The sequence below is a fragment of the Pyxicephalus adspersus genome, chromosome 4 (genome assembly GCF_032062135.1).
Source record: "Pyxicephalus adspersus chromosome 4, UCB_Pads_2.0, whole genome shotgun sequence".
Taxonomy (NCBI): Eukaryota; Metazoa; Chordata; class Amphibia; order Anura; family Pyxicephalidae; genus Pyxicephalus; species Pyxicephalus adspersus.
The window spans coordinates 59,921,435-59,938,922 of NC_092861.1; the positions used below are offsets into that span (position 1 = coordinate 59,921,435).

The window sequence follows — 17,488 nt, forward strand, 5'->3', positions numbered from 1 at the left end:
ATACTTCCAGATCTCAAAAACACCAGAAACACTGAAGTATAGGCACTAGGAGGAGATTTCTGTACATCTGCTTCTAAATTCTATCAGCACATTGCATAAGGCAAGAGATATGTTCTAAGAAGCTTTATTTTTAAACGCGCTAAATTATCTGCCTCCTAAGTTCTTGAAAAACACATTACTAATCAATACCAACTAGATGGCAGGTAAATATTACCGTACATATTTAAAGCAAAATAATAAGGAAAGTAGGGCAGTGCAGAATCATGGATGTTTGTAATAAATTATTTATCAAATTGATCTGTACATTGCTTTGCCATTTGCTCTTGAATGTTGACCTATGCTACACAGTCTTTGTGGGCAAATTCAGGTGTTTCTGTAAGAAAATAAATATTTTCAGTAAGCCATTATAGAAACATTTTACATCCCACCACCTGCCATCCTGAAATGCAGAAAAAACTCCAATTGTTTGGGATATTTCATGGAATGAGACAAGTACATACCTTTAAAGAAGGCTCCACCGTGCAACATACTGGTTCCCTACAGAACTATTTTGTTACTTCTCATTAGTCTTCTATATTATACTTGCTCATTCCTAATTCTTTAGGTTACATAGTTTGTTAATAGGTATACATTACCGGGATTTGTGAATCTGACATTCACTGAAACATTTTCTGGTAGAGAATTTTTTTTCAATGATGTTGCTCACTGCTTTATAAATAGACCTCCTGTGTGATGTTATGTTCAATTACTAACAATTCATTTAAATCAACCCTTGCATCCAACTACAATATTCAATATACCATTTACTTGTTTGATAGTTGATCTAAATTACCAACTATCACAGAATAAAAGAATAAATGGATAAACATATCTTGCCCAGATAATTTTTAATGGACATTCTGCACAAATATCATATGCAATGCAGTTTTTGACCGATTCATTGTTTTTGTCTAATCATTTGCAGTCGTCTAATCCAGCGGTTGTCAACCGGTGGTCCCCGAGAAGATTTTGGTGGTCCCCATGTCCCCCGTGCAAATCCCTGGCTCAGGGAAGTGGGCGGGCTGTGTTTCACAACACAGCCCGTCCACTCTCACATCACAGACTCTGCAATTGGGGCGGGGGTTATGAGTGTGGGCGGGGTTTTGAGGAAACTATGGGGAGGTCCCTCCCCTTTGATTGACAACCGGCTCCTCGCGCATGCACGGACAGGAGCCAGTAGTTTTAGTGGTCTGCGGGACCAAAAAAGGTTGGCGACCGCTGGTCTAATCAGTGTGTGGCTAGTTAAGACACTATACAAATAGGGTACAGTGAACGGATAAAATACAATATACTTTTATATTAAACTGCGTCTTATTCACAGATCATAAACAGACCACAGGTTGAAGTTAGCATGCACGCTACACAGTCACATTCACAGCACACAGAAAGAGAACATACAAAATGCACACAGTCAGAAAACAGAAATATAACTCAGTCAATTATGCACAATCTGAGCATACTAAATGGTTTACACTGAATAAATTCGTCGAGTGTTGTTAGAAAGCACAGTGACAGGATGGTGGAAACACTATTATATTTTGTATGTGGCACTGATGTTTATGCATTGACATGCACATATGGTTGATTTCTCTGTTGCATGCCTGACAAGTGGTGAATACAAGTCACAATATGCATGCGAAGGGCTGCAGTTAGATGACATCATGGAGTTGGCCCTGAATAAAAAAAAGCAAAAAAGTAACAGTGATTGCTAAATTCATACAGCCATCTTTAGTGTGCTAACGTTGGAAAATCATGGGAGCTAATATATTTCACTCCAGATGTAAGATACACTGTATTTATTGAGTCCAGTCCAGAGAAATGTGCACAGTGGACACAGGAACATTACGATTTCTGGAGGACTTGTAGCCTTGGGATTGTCCATGCCTTTTTATAATTTAGGTTCTCAAATCCTCAGACAATTCTTTGCTCTTCTTTCTTTTCTCTTGGTGTATTACAAACATACCTTCAAATCTGAGAGACCTGGAGCAGCTGGCAAAGGAAGAGTGGTCCACAATTCCAGTAGAGAGATGAAAAAGACCAAGGCGATTAACATAGGTTATTTCTTCCGAAGGGTGTTCTACTAAGTATTAAGTTGAGGGTGCCAATAATTTTGTCCAGGACATTTTTGACATTTTGTGTTGAATGTATCAGATTTTTTTCCCTGCTTTTGTGTGTTTTTCCGGTGCCAACAAAACAAATAAACATGACAATACCAAAGCAACAATTTATTTTTACAATTTACCAGTTTATGTTGTTGTAATTGCAACAATTTTCTGGGAGAACTGGTGCATTTTCTGACATAAATGCAAGGGTGCCAATATTTTTGGCCATGCCTGTATATGTAAGATATAATTTCTCCTTTTGGTAAGACCTAGAAGTTTTTACACCACTTTTTATCTATGCCTATGATTTGTTCTGCGCGATCTGCTGAGAGCTACCACTCAACATCTTTTGGACAGTCTCTTTTTAATGTTTGCAAGACAGATTTATTTGTTGAGATTCCAGAGTAAGGTTGCTGCTGGCAGCAAGGGGAGTGCAAGGTGGGTGACACAGAAGAGGGCACAGATCCCCTGGTGCTGCGGGGGTCAGTTGACATTTCTGTTAAGAGACTATTTATTATTCATCTTAACAGGGGATGGCCTTTCTATGGGAATACATTGAAATTCCTCTGGTACATTACCAACTTAACCACCTAGTACTTTACTGACCTGCAGCATGCATTCCACAATTTGACTCAAACAAGTCCTAATGCCTTCCTACAAGCTTGGGGCACTGTTTTTTTTTGTGTAGGTCTAGGAATCTGGGGATGTCACTGATATACAATTGTACCCAGCAAAAGTGGTCTAAGGAAAGACAGCCAGTAAACTGGTAACAGGCCCACAGCTATCTAAGGCTCAGTGAGCGTAGGCATGAGAATTGGATCATGAAATGATAGAAGAGGACCTGGTCTCATGAGTTTTGTTTTATTTTAGATTATTTGGATGGCTGTATGTTGTTTACCTGGTAAAAGCATGCCAGACCAGTAAGATTCAAAGGGTCTTCTGCTAATGTGTCAGATACCACTGGGCAGGTTTAGGGGTTTTGTAGCATATGTGTCTCCATGGATCAAAGCTGTTTTGGCAGCACAAGGGGGACCTACACAATATTAAGCAGACAGTGCAATGGATATTTGCATATATTTCTAAAGTTTAATATAGTAGTGGGCAACCTATGTTTTTTGCTTATATTAATGCGTCCGCTTCCTTTACTTGTTTTATCTAAATTTCTATGATTCTAAATTCTAATGATTACACCTTTTGTTGTTGATTTCCACTGCTGCATAATATGTTGTTAGTTTATAAATAAGGATGATAATAAAGGTTGCTCTCACGATCTTTATAGGATATACATTCAAGTAAAATTTTAGACCAGAGTAAAAAATAAATGGTGTAACTCTGAAAATATCTATTTTAATGGGTACCTTTAGGTATAATGAATTTAAAAGAAAAACATGAATAAATTTGGTGTTTGTCATCAATGTGAGTACCGTCATGTAAAACATACAAGCATGCAAAACATGCATGCCACAGGTTTACCTTATATTAACTCTTATCCACATATTGGTTTGTGTTCTTTTGCTGGTCTGTATGTCTTTCACTTGCATGCGTCACTGGGTGCCTCCAGCTTTGTTTGTGATTTGACGTAGTATATAGATAGAGAAATGCATTTCACGTATTCCCACTGCACATCATGGGGATCGGTCATTGAGTAATTATGTTATCAGTGTACAGCACCTCAATGTTCCCTCCCCCAGCTAGTCTTTCCTTCTGTCCTCCCTTTGCTTTTCTTTCCCTCCACCCTTACAGCACACTGCAGAGGCTGCTTATAATGCAGAGAAGAACTGGACCCATAGAGATAGTAAAACCTGCTTTCATTCTATCTCCAGGTCTATCCATGCTCTATATCATCTATGTATATGTGAAACTCAATAGAATTCTTTATAACTTATAGGCATCTGAACATGCAAGGCTGCTGCACATGTCTTGTGTAACAGACAGTGCAGCTATGCATTGGGGATGCAAAATATTAAATGCTTAGACATATGAAATAAGATTTTAAGTGCAATATAGAAGAAAAATAAGCTGAAATGTGGGTAGAAAGAGGATATATAAGAAGGAGGAGACTGCAAATCTATGGGAATGTGAGAGCGTGGGTGTTGTGAGGGGAAAAAAAGACTGAGAAAAGGAGAGTGAGATGAGAAGGTGAGTTGTTAGAAGGAGGGTTTAGAAACAGTATACTAAGAAAGAGATATGATACAGACCATCAAGAAAAAGAAATACAAACAAAAAAATAAAGGAAAAACAAAAACAACTATAAGTTTGAAGAGGGTATAAAAAAAGCCAAAAAGTGGTTTTGGCAATAATGTTCTTCTTTGGCACATACTATGCATTATGGAGCTTTATCGGGGATCTATCAAGTTGATGATTATAATCTTCATAAGATTTTTATTTACTATCTGCAGTAATGTCCCTCCATGTTTGCTGAACTAAACAAAACTCGAGGTGTCATCCCTGGCAATCCGACTCTTTTTTCCTAATGCAGTGCAGATAAAACAAATGTTAACTGAAATCAGATTTCTTGAAATGGGCTTTTTTGGCTATTTTCCTAATAAAATTACATATATTTTGTTTCTAGTGTTGAAGATACCACTTTTGGTGCGTGCTGTTTTCCAAATAACAAGCTGGTTGCCATGCATTTGGCATCCTATTAATCTGAGTGGGCAGCTCAATATACCACATTGCAAAGAAATGACGTGTATGTATTGGAAAGCACAGCAGCACATGGCAGTGCATTGTCACCTGTTGCATTGCAGTGCTTTGTAAGGTGTGCTAGGGGTGCCATTAGGAATGACTGCCAACCCAGCACACTCTCCAACACAAGTTCTGTGCAACTCATCAACAAATGATGTAAACACATGTGTTAATTCGAAACACTAGAGGAAACCAGCCCTAACTTCTCAGTTTCATCAGATCTTTTATAAAAAAGGTTTCTGCTGTTGATTGCCATGCTTTAGAGATGTACTGTACAAACAGATTGACCTGAAAGGTGAGTGTTGTAACATGAGTTGGATAAGGTGTTAGTCTGTGTGTGATAACAGTGTGACACTGAGTGGGTGGACTGGAGGTGTGTAAGCAGCATTAAATGTAGCGCTAGTAGCCGTCATGTGTAAGGGGGTTGAGATTTTGCATGAACCTCACTATGCAATGTAATAAAGATATATTGTATTGTGACATCCATTGGAGTGACACAGGACTTCTTCACCCAGCAGCTTTTGGTAATGTAAATTGAATGATGACGTCATGTCAGGAGTGTAAGCAGTGTGACAAGTGTGATAAGAATGGTGTGTAGAGTATGAGGGTTAGCAGTGTAACACTGGGGGAAGGGTGTTCATGACAAATCTCTGCCTTGTTTCTATAGCAACCTCTAGTTCTAGCCTCTCTATCTCTCTCCCTCACATCAGCCCTTGGTAACCATGGAAACAGAAAAACTTTCCCAGCTTTATATTTGTCTGCATAAAATTATTAAAAGTCTTTGAGAAAGTGGGGGAGTTATTATAGGAGTTAGGTGATTGTTGGGCATCCATCAGCCGTAAAAATCTAAACCTATTTCAGTATATTAATGCTAAGCCTTCTTATGAGTCATCAGGATATGAACACTACACAGACAAATGATTGTATGGTTAACACATCTTCATTCTAATAGATTACAAGCCACCACTCTTAACAGCTCCCTAATGGCAAGGCTACTAACTTTGGCCCCCTATTAGCCTAATAGTAATGCTTTCTACCTATAATCCCATTTTTTGTATTTGTACTGTATGAAATATAACATAATGCCACTATACAGAGGGTGCAAGACAAGCTGCATTCAATGGAACCAGTCAGGAAGATGTATTCTATATACTGTATGATGTAACCTGTGAGCAAATTCTTTTCTATCTGGTACCTATTTGTTACAAACCTAATTCTGTTTCCTTTCTTCCTTTTCTTGCACAGCTCTTCATTTTATTTGCATCTCTGATCCTGGCCATTTCTTCATAATGGGTTTCCATTGATGGTGTGTGTAAATAACAAGCACCTGTGTTAATGAACATGATGGCGGCTGGAATCCGTCTCTTGTAATTGTAACTGCCAGTCACGCAGAGTCTGGTCCAAGCCATATAAATCTCAGGAGTAGTTCATGCAAGCAGTTTTTTTTTCACATTTACCCTCCTACACAAAAATCAAAGGGAAATGTCATTAGCGAAGTCAAAACTATATGTCAGTAGTAAGAAAGCACATGTCATTACAATGATATAGCAGATATGTTTGTCAATTGAAATAAGCTTATTAGAACAATGATGCATGTTTTTCTTAGATTTGCAATGTTATACTCACAACAAAGTGCACCTGTGTCTTGACTATTTGTAGGCAGTAAAGAAGCTATTAGAAAAAAGCCATCCCTGACCTCTCTAGCTGTATGTAGTATGAAGTAATTCATCCTTAAAGATCACAAGTCTTAGTTTTCCTTGCTTTTGACATGCTTCACCAAATCACACCTTGCTGAAAGCAATTAGGCAGTCGCTTTGCATAGTTTGGATTTGTTTTGATGTGCTTCAGTTGCAACACAGTATGGCAGCATGCGGGAACTAAAATAAATCTGGCACATCTACAGAAACAACGAACATGCTGAACAGCATGTGCACAATCTGGGCACAGGTTCACTTTCAGTGTTTTGGTTAATTTGATTTATAGTTCATGCTTTTCAAGGTAAAAAACAAGTCTCAGGTAGTAAATAGTTTGCTTTGTACAAGTAAAAACCTGCTGAGATACAAAAATTAAGGCAAAGAAAAGTGGAATTATAGTCCAATAAAAGCTAAAATAACTAAACCAATTTTTGCTGCAATATTAAGCTTTAGCCCAAAAGATTTTTCTGAAATACTTCATTTTTTGCTTCTGCTCAAGCCAAAGTCATCCTCCTGAAAGAAGAAGCAGCAAAATGATAAGCTCTTCTTTCTGTCACACTGCTCTCTCCTTCTATAACAATGCTTTGTGATTAGTACCTCATGTTACTACTTCCTATTACACTACAGCCAGGTTAGAAGTGAATTTCAAGAGTCAAATAGCAGATGAAATACATATACATAAAAACAGATTTAAGGATGTACTAATGATTGAAGAGCTGCAATAATGTGTGTCTTTTATACCTACCTGCACAGAGTTCAGCTTTATTCACAATAAGATTTTTTTTTCTTCATTTGCAAGATAAAACCTAATTTATCCTTGTTATAGTTTTCAAAAGGGATGTATAATTTGTTTCCTGCTGGCTAAAATGTAAAACTGTACTTACAATTCCAAATACTGCTTTTCCAGGAACAAATCAAAGTGTGCTTTTGTTCATTGTTATACAAGGAGACATTTGTCTTGTATTCATTTTGATTATAATCAATATTACTTTTGTGTCCATTTTTAATCATTTTATTCTGCCAAGGCACAGTGACTTTTTTTTCAGGTCATCATTTTCTAATAACCTTGGTTTTATTTTTGGCTTGTATTTTGTAGTGATCCTACTCCTGTATCCAGTTACAATCAATAGTACTCGATTATTGTATTATTTACCATGTGTGTTTTTATATTACTCAACATTTACAAAAAAAAGAACCTGGACTAACCTTTCTGTACAACTCCTCATTAAGTGAACTATGGCATTTCTGATATCATTACTATTAGAAACTCTGATTTCTACACTTTACCCACTTATGTCACAGTGAGATGTCCTCTTCATATTAGTGCAGTAAAAGAAAGGAACATGCATCCACAATAAAATGGAAGGTGAGACTACAGTGAGCTCTTCACAGGTAGTTTAATAGTAACAATTTAGTAATGTAACTGCAGTCAGCCTTTAACCACCATCAAGGGTCACGATGATGCGCCAGTCATCCTACACTGTTTTGCTTCTCCCAATATGATTTGCTATAATAAATAATTACAGATACAATTCTTGACATATGTACTTTATATTTTCTTTCACTTTTAACTCCATTAGGTGGAAGTCCCACACCAATGTCTGACGGGGACTTATCCATTTTACAGTACAGTACAATCCAACTTATAGCCCTGAATTTACCATCCATTCAAACTGCAGGGACAGATTTACACATAATGTTACAAAATTCCTAAAAGATTTCTACTTCTCTGGTACACTAAATTCCACTCCATACAGAATATTACGTTTGAAAAGAATAAAAAACAGGTATTGTGCACCTGCTGTCCCTTTAAAATTCAGCAGTGAAATTCTGTACCAACTTACTTACCAGGCACAGAATGCCAGTTTGATTCTCCATTCATTTCTCTAAACAATCATTTGTTTTGGTGGAACTCTGTAAAGGTCACCATTGATTCTGTGAAGTTGTTTCATGTACATAAAAGTACCTGTTTTTGCTGGTCAGGTTCTACAATTAAAAAGTCTACATTGAGCAAATCTCTTTTAGCTAATGAACTAGGGAAGCTCTGGTGCCAGTATATTTGGGGGAAAACGGGAGTGACTCGAAAAGGCTTTTAACCCGTGCAATACCTTTTCCCTCTAAGAAGCCTTGAGCAGCATATCTGCAGATAATGGCTGGATGGGGGTGACTGTCAATTCATATTTATGCATATTTTAGTCTGGTGTACTAGATGTAATATAGAAACGACCCTTTTTGCCTAAAGCAACTAAAGGCTTTTCAACTATCAGTAGTAGAGTGAACAAAAACATAAAGAAAATTTTCAGTCAAATACTTTCAGGAAGGAATTTATTTTCTATCCACAGCAATAACCATCCTTGTTTAAAAAAATGTTTATAGTCTCATAATTCCACAAAGAATACATTATTTCTGTCCAATAAATGTACTTTTTGTGCATTACAAAAGCAAAATGGCTTTTTCAAAAGAATACATTGTGCCCTGTATAGGGTTTCCTTGTTTATAGTTTGTTTTTGTGATTTTTCAATGCTTGCTTTTATTTCTATATTAATTTTTCAAAATAAAGTTTGCAAACCACTTCCTATCCTCCATACTTCAGTGATGTAGTCTAATCACGTCAGGGACTCCCTATTTAAAGCTTATATTCAAAATGAAGATTAAGGATTGATAAGGTGATATAGAATCAATTAAAAAAAACACACAAACCAAAAAACTGAAAATATTTTGGCTTCTCATTAGAGTACACTACAGCAGCAGCTTGACTCTTTAATGGCTTTTTGCTGTCAGGGTAAACACACTCCCCCAGTAAAGTTCAAATATATCAAAGCAACACATGGCAAGGCTCTGAGTGCCAGAAATATAAAGTGAGTTAGCAGGCAATCAATAAAACCATTTAACATTTGATGGTAAATATATATAGGACATTGGATGAAATTTGACAAGCATAGCTGGTCTTACAGTTCTTCCTACCTGTCCGAGCTCTAAATCTATTCTGTAGCAGTTAAAAAAGCTTGCTAAAATAGCTTTACAACTGTTTACTTTGTGGCAGGTAAATATTCTCTTCAAATTATTTTACTACCATTGAATCAATTATAAGAAGTCATTAAAAAAAACAGATATTAAAGAGGAACAAAATGTAAAGGCCCCAAAAAGGCATGCAGAAGGCAAAAGCAAAATTTATAAACCAGTATTGCTTGTGGAAATAGAAAGCTGAACTTTTCTGCACTGCTAACTTACCATGACTTGGTCTACCAGAGTAGAAGCAGGGTTTTGTTTCAAAGTTAGCAGCAACGAGAACAGTAAACAGCTCAGTGTTCACTAAGTTCAGCAGTTAGAGTTAGCAGTGACTTAGATCCAATATCCCAGTATACAATATATACAAAAATTAGAAAACTAATTGCTAGTTTTATAAAGGATTACAGACAAACTGTACATATTTTGCTCAATTATTTTAGATGTTTCCTTTAACATAGCAAATCCTCGCTTTGTGAGTTTATGTCCACTTTAAAGATCCAACCATACAGCTTTTGTCAAACAAACAAATATATGTGTGCAGTCTCCACATCCACATGACATTTTCTGAAAAATGATTCCCCAATAGAAAACAAACCTGTCTAATTTACCAGCTAATAACTTGGTGAGAAAAGCATTAAAGAAAATCTCAGGAAGCAAATCAAGCACAAACACTATTTACAAATACAACAAAGTGCATCAAAAGATACCAAATTCATTTTATTCACATTAACCAATGGTTTAATGTCATAAAAGTATTATTGTAGGTCAGCAAGACACTGACAAAAAACAGCCTCTAGCTAACCAGTCTATAGCTGCACCATGTGAACCATATTTACTCAATGCAACCTATAACATCCAAGTGAAAAATATCATACCAACAGTTCAGAAAATATATAAAAATATACAGGATCATTAAAATGTATGAAGGATCACATGCTCCTAAAAAAAAAAAAAACAATCAGGTGTAACTCTACTTCACACCAGGCTATATAGTTGGCATCCATTAAGTTGAGGAGTTCAGAATAACAACAGCTGCAACAATTCAGTGCTTGCTGGTGCAGCTAAAAGCAAAGAACCAACTGTGGGTGGAAAAGTACTATCAAATAATATTAGGAATAACGTTTTGGAGAGGCACAAGTCAGGAGATGGATGCAAAAAATGATAGAGGATTGATCAATCCATAGAAGGACAGTAAATTCTTTAAACTGTTTGGTAGTACCAGAACTCTACCCAGATGGATAGAAGAATGAGGAGGAAACTGGTCAGTGAGGCTACTAAAGGTCATATGACAACTTAAAAGCAGTTAAGAGAATTTAAGTTAAAAAAATGATCTTTGTGTGCATATGTCAGCAGTATATGACGAGTGCTTCACAAATGTGGCTTATTTGGCATAAGGCCACCACTCAAGAAGGACCACATTCATTCTCAATTGAGCTTTGCAAAAGCACACCCAATCTAAAAGCTGAGCCTTTATACATCTCAGCAAATTGTTTTTTATTATTTTATTTTGAACGGTTGCTATTATATCTTTCACTTGCTACTTTAAGTAGTGTGTCTTCATTTCAGACTACAAAGCAACAAAATGTGAATGTTTTTAAAGGGAGATAGTCTTTTTTATACCCACTGTAAGTAAAGCAATTCAGGAAGATTCTTAAGCTACTCGGCAATCACTTCATTTGTCCTAAAGAAAGAACGATAATTCAATGTACTTAAGGCTTGCTCTATAAATCTACTTTAGCCAAAATCCAGATATCACTTCACTGAGGCAGTGGTAGTGTATTTCCTAAAGTCTGAGCAGGTAAATATTCCCCCTTACCTTCCTGTATCTTTTACCACAATCAAACTTTTAAAGCATGTTGAAATGTAAGAATGTGATTTTATTTTTCATTAGGCCCATGGCAATACTGTTAATTGTGGAAAGCATTTTTGCAATGTGCAGAATAAAGCAACATTCTGTTTAACCAGCGAGCAAGGCTACCTGTATGTGGGAGACATCAAAAAGACTGCAGTACCTGGGTACTGCTTTAAAAGAGTGGTTCTGGGATTAAAATATTACTGGCTAGGTAAACTAGTACACTACTGTCTGGATGAAAACTTGAAGCCCTGAGCAGGGAGACTAAGCTCCATGTATGTATTTTAAAGTTCAGCATTCAGTTTAAGTGTAGTTATAAAGCAATCAGTCTATGTAAAAAAAATCTGTATTTATACCTGAAAAAGAGGAACAACTCTTTCTATATAACATCTGCAGATAGGACACGTCTGGGTAGGGAGAGCCTGGTAACAAAAAAAGCAGCAGCACACATGCCCACAGGGCAGAATCACACATTCTCGTGTTCTGGAAATGCAAATCACACATAATCTTTCAGAATCCACTGGATCCTCATCAGAGTCTGGAATCTGGAATTGCTGCTCATCCAAGCAGTCTTGTCTTTTGTGTTTCTTTTTATATCTCTGATAGGCTCGATACATGGCAATGCATACGACAACAGTTCCCAAAGCTCCAAAGAACAAAGCTGCTCCCCTCCATATAGAAGCTATGGATTCTTGTTGACGCAGTATGTCCTCATATCCAGAAAGGGATAAAAAGTATTCAGATCCATCTTCAGGAGGCTGCAGTGTAAGTTCCCCTTTATTATTAAGGGTCAGTTTTCCTACTCCAGTTAATATGGTTCCCACAGGCAGAATTCCCTCTAATTCCAGCACGCCTGTAGGTTTTTCTCCACTAAAGTAGTGCCCAAGTAACTCACCTAGGTTCATAGAGGCAGCATGAAACCGCTCATAGACAATCTGTAGAGTCAGATCAGATGCCTTCTGTGGATCACAAACTAGAACAGACACCTCATTACCCTCCAGGGGACACAGCTGGAAGGGAACTTCCTTCACACTCTCATAAATTACTCGCACATGTTCACTCCTAAAGAAAGAAAGCATCTTAGATAAGTCACAAGCTTCACTCAGGTGACAAACACCATACTATTTTAAAGCAGCATTTTACCACATGCTAAGGGGAAATCTGCCAGCAAAAGTTAAGGTATACGAGTACCGAATAAAAGAAATCCAGAAACATTTCTCTAAATTCTCTAATGATTGAATAATGAATTCCTAGTAATTTAGGTTCCTCCAATATTTCCTCAAATCCTAAGGCACATCTATTGTTGCTACCTTTTTAGAAATATTTAATTCAGTACAATTGTGTGCTCATCTCACCAGCTTCTTGTCAAGCTGTTCCAAAACAAGCGGTGTTCTTCCATTTGCTGCTTCTGAATTACAGCTTGGAGATGATAGTTATCACTACTGATAGCTTTACCAACAGCTTCTACCCTTCCTGCAAAGAAAAAATGTAATCACCTACTTTAATATTGTGTTACAACAGAATGAAACTACATGAATGAAAATAAGGGGAGCAAAATTTAGGAAACTCCGTTTGTACAGAGTCCCGTATAGGACTTGGCTTCACAAAACCACATGACGGTAATGAATTTCTGGAAATGCCCACTACTCTTTTGCAGTCTAGTACCACACAGTTATGACATGAATTACACTTTTAAATGTTTATAATGATATCTACTTTTAGTAAAAAAAAAAAAAAAAATATTCACAGCACACAAACCACAAACTATTGAGACACAGATAATTAGCTGTATAAATGTAATGCTATATACATAAAGCATTATTGTGAAGCTCTATGCAAACAGCTAATTTTAGCTGTTAGTATTTATGTTTGCAGTTTTGCTTTTCAATTAATCTGTCATTCTATGCGGTCATGATAACTATACACATATTTGCCAATTAGGAAGGTCACCCAGCTCCTTCCTGGCTTAGCATTACTGCTTCCTAGAACAGCTTTCTAGATTGAGGTGACGATGCCAATTCATTGTCCAATGGAGAGGCTAAAGGTGGAGGAATGGCAACGGAAATGGCATTGCTGAACCAAGAAGCTGAACTAGTAAATCCACTGCCAACAGTTTCTGCATAGACATTTATTCCTTCTCCTATGAGCAGCAGCAGTAAAGTTGGGGTGAGACTTTAAGCAACAGGTGAGAAAGCATTTTAGTGCAATTTACAAACATTAAAAAGATACAGTCATCTTTCCATGCAGGGTGAAGTGACAATGGGGACAATTCACAAATCTAACTGTAATTAGTATAGAATTTAATGTATCTGTTCTTATGTTTTTGTGGAATCATGCAATTCACAAAGCAGCAGTCGTTTTTGAATGATTTACCATGCGATATTTGTACTTTAGGCTGGTGTTGTTTTAACTTTGTAGACTTATTATATTGCCTATTTTATGCATTATGGTCACAAAATACACTTTTAGCCCTGTTGTACTTTCATTGTTACAAGGTTTAGGTAAGGATTTTATATACAAGGAATATTTTTGTCACTAGCAACTTACATTTACGAGGGAAATCATCATTCATTTAAAAAAGTTTTTTTTTATTTGTGCAGAATATATGGAAAATTAGGTTATTGTAGATCTACAGCTGTAGATAGTCAGAGTGTATCGGGAAGGAACTTGATTGTTTTAAACACCAAAAATCTTTATTTATGATACATCTGTGGCATGGAACTATCGATTTGCACTACAACTGCTGTGTTCTCCCCAGACCCTTTTAGCTGGGCACACCAACCAGTACTTTTCACTAAACATCTGGCTGTTTTTGGTTTCTTACTGAAAAATTGGGACACAATACAAGGGCGATGGACAATTGGGGGAATAATGCAAAGATGATGGAAAAATAGGACATACTAAGGGAGTGGGCATTGGAAAGTTCGAAAGAAGTATATTTTATAGGGGTTATTAGATTCCCAAGGCAAAAAAAAAATGGAGAATACCAAGTTTGTCATGTGTGCCTGTCACTCCAGTTGTTAAAATATTATGCGAACAGATAAATCAGCAATGGAGTTAGCAAAATGGAATCCAACATGTTATTCTACCTCTTCTCAAAGAAGCTTTGAGTTTTGTGAATCGGCTACCTCACGACAGCAGCTACCTAACGTGCAAAGTCAATTTAATACCAAGCGAAACAAAGAAAGTTTGTAAATTGAATCTAGTCTCTCTGAAAATGGCCCCTTCCTGGCACTCCAGGCAATAACACCTGGCACTCCCAGAAATAGAGGAGCATGGCATCCTCCCCTGTGACAGTGATCAGGTTAAGCAACCAATTGCCAGTCATATGACAGGGGAATAAGTTACCAAAACCAGGTTTTTTAGTTCTTGCTATGGAAGAGGACAAAACAATGAAGGAGTGCTTGTAAGCCCTGTGCCAGGTGACAGCATCTCTTTAATGTATCCACTTCTGCAGGGGCACAGAGAATTGAAAACCTTCATGCATACGGCTGTTAACATTGCATACAATATCAGCCCAGGCATAGCAAACTGTAAAGATCTTAACATTTACCTTCCAATGCAACATAACTAATTTCCTGTGTTGTTTCCATAAGTGTCCGTAGGTCAGAACTCACCTGTAGCCTGGGAGCTGTCTGGGTGATTGGAAACAGAAAAGACATATTAAAGGTGATGATGATCAGATGTGCTCTACTTCCACAGTACTATGACAAAGAATACAGGTGCCAGATACAATAGCCTGCTATGGTCATAACAATTAGGTCAAGACAGAAAATAATGATTGTTCACTTTGTGAAAGTGAATGTTTATTAAACATTGTACAAAAGATAAGACTGTGATCAACCAATCACGTGCAGGCAACTGATGAATCATTCAAAGTGAATTAAATACATAGATTTCTAATTAAATACACCTGATTTTCTAAAGTTCCCCAAGACTGTAGAAGACAGACTATCATGGGTGACCCTAAGTGATCCAGCAAACCTGGAATGGATGCGGTCCAGGAGAATAGTAAATTATGTTAAGAAAATCTATTTCAGGTTTGCTGGATCACACAGGTTCTCCCATGATAGTCTGTCTTCTCCAGTCTTAGGGAACCTCAATAAATCAGACCCAATGGGCCTGATTTATTAAAGCTCTCCAGGGCTGGAGAAGATAACAGTTTCATCAGTAAAGCTGGGTGATTCAGCAAACCTGGAATGGATCTGGTCCAGGATTCAAAACACTTGCTAGCAAATAGTAAATGACTTTGAAGAAATTCATTCCAGGTTTGCTGGATCACACAGGTTCTCCCATGATATTCTATTCTGCCCAGTCTTGAAGAACTTTAATAAATCAGGCCTATTGTGTTTGGAGTAATCTGTGAAAAGAGAAATTACCCATCACTTCCTGTTCTGATGGCACAACCTATTACAAGACAGGAAGTAAGGGATATTTAGTAATTAGGAAACAGCAATAACATTGTGATAAAGTTTTAGCAACCTCATTCCTATATTAAAAAAAGCTTTTGACTTGTGTCTAGTGGTTAATATTTCCCCTCACTTCTTGTCCTGAGGAATGGCTCCAGCAGCTGTTAAATCTGACAAAAGTTCTATCTCTTCTAGTGTAAAAAAAGAATTTGGTTATAGATACATTGTAATACCTAATATTGTAGACTACTTTTAAGAGAATTCTGATTGGTCCTCTTTAAAGTGTACCTAAACCCAGAATTTTCACTTTACATAAAAGGGTAGATAACCATTTTAGGTAAGTTAAAATTTCTGTTTTTTTTTTTTTTTTGTGTGCAGCAGTGTCCCCTAATTCGAGAACAAATGGGAGCGCAATTCCTCCAGGGATACCTATGTCACGCATCCCGGGAGTCTCCTGGGTGCTCCGTCTGCGCATGCCCGAGCATCGTCAAAAGGGAAAAAAATAGCCAATCTCACGCATGCGCAGTGAGATTGACAAGTTTTTTCCCCCATCTACGTCACCCGATCTCACGCCTGGGTCGGGTGACGTAGGAAGTAGAACAGGAGAAGATGGGGGCACACGGCGTGCAAACCCAAAGATGGATACCGGGACAACGAGGGACCTGATGGAAGTCACCTCCGGACCGATCGACTGCTCTGCAGGATTGATTGAAGGGTTTTTTTTTTTTTGTATTGGGTGAGAGTTGAGTTTACTTCTTCTTTAACCCCCCTAGCGGTAATACTGAGTGTGACTCTGGGTGGATTTAGCGTACCAAAAGCGGTAATTCCGAGTCACACTCGGGGTAGCTTTAAACTAAAAAAAAACAAAAAACAAAAAAAAACATCTTGTTCCATCACTATCCCTGGGGACACGTCCTGTTCCGCCTATCTCCAGCTGGATATTATATATTATATATGCCACTGTAAACTTATATTACGTTTTAATATTTATTTTTTACAGGTTTTTGTGTTTTATTTAAAGTTTATTATTGAATTTAATAAATGTAATTAATATCAGTGAGTTATGCCTAAAAATTACAGCCTACAATGAAAAATATTTTTTTCCATGGAAATTTGCACAGAATTAAAATGGTAGGTGCTAGGGGGGTTAAGGTACACAAGTGCTCCTTGTACTATTTTATAATTACTAATAGACCATAAAATTCCTTTTTTTTGGTAAACACTACACATGAATCAAATAGAATAAAATCCCACCATTTGATATCTAAAACAGGAGCTACTTGTGTACAGTGGGTGCTGGAACTTCCATGGACGGAACTATAAAAGCCAGGACAGTTGTGGAAAGTGAGGGGTAACATTGAGTGTTACACAGCACACCGTACCTGGATACGCCGGACAGCCGCTCGCTGCCTCCGGTACAGGTAATAGAAGAGGCTGCTGAGGGCCAGGCTGGAGCCCACACATACAGTCTCCAGGCCTGACAGCCCCATGCCACCTAGAAGGACCTCAGGACAAACTACATAGAAGCGCCCTCCCCCCTCCAGCATCTTCCGGAGCACTACTGGTCCCGAGATCCTCTGCGGCGCCTGCTAAGCTTTCCCGGCATGCTGCGGGCGCTGTACGGACACTGTACGGAGCTCTCTGTAGCAGTATTTATCTGTGCCATTCAGCGGAATAGGATTTTACTGACCCACT

At 37.6% G+C, this 17,488-nt stretch overlaps 1 protein-coding gene across 4 annotated transcripts; it reads right to left on the reverse strand.

The window, feature by feature from the left end:
• Positions 1-3,468: 3,468 nt before the first annotated feature.
• Positions 3,469-17,488, reverse strand: LOC140328625 (mitochondrial ubiquitin ligase activator of nfkb 1-A-like). Of its 4 annotated transcripts, none has more exons than XM_072408388.1 (5): positions 17,176-17,488; positions 14,938-15,019; positions 12,740-12,857; positions 12,280-12,446; positions 3,469-6,290 (listed from the first exon to the last, which is right to left on the reverse strand). In XM_072408388.1, the coding sequence occupies exons 1-5, from the start codon at positions 17,338-17,340 to the stop codon at positions 6,283-6,285; spliced, it is 540 nt and encodes a 179-aa protein (XP_072264489.1). In that variant the 5' UTR covers positions 17,341-17,488; the 3' UTR covers positions 3,469-6,282. The 4 variants fall into 4 exon arrangements, with proteins under 4 accessions (XP_072264489.1, XP_072264486.1, XP_072264488.1 ...); XM_072408385.1 differs by having other exon boundaries at positions 11,741-12,446; positions 17,176-17,479; XM_072408387.1 differs by having other exon boundaries at positions 11,741-12,446; positions 15,927-17,317.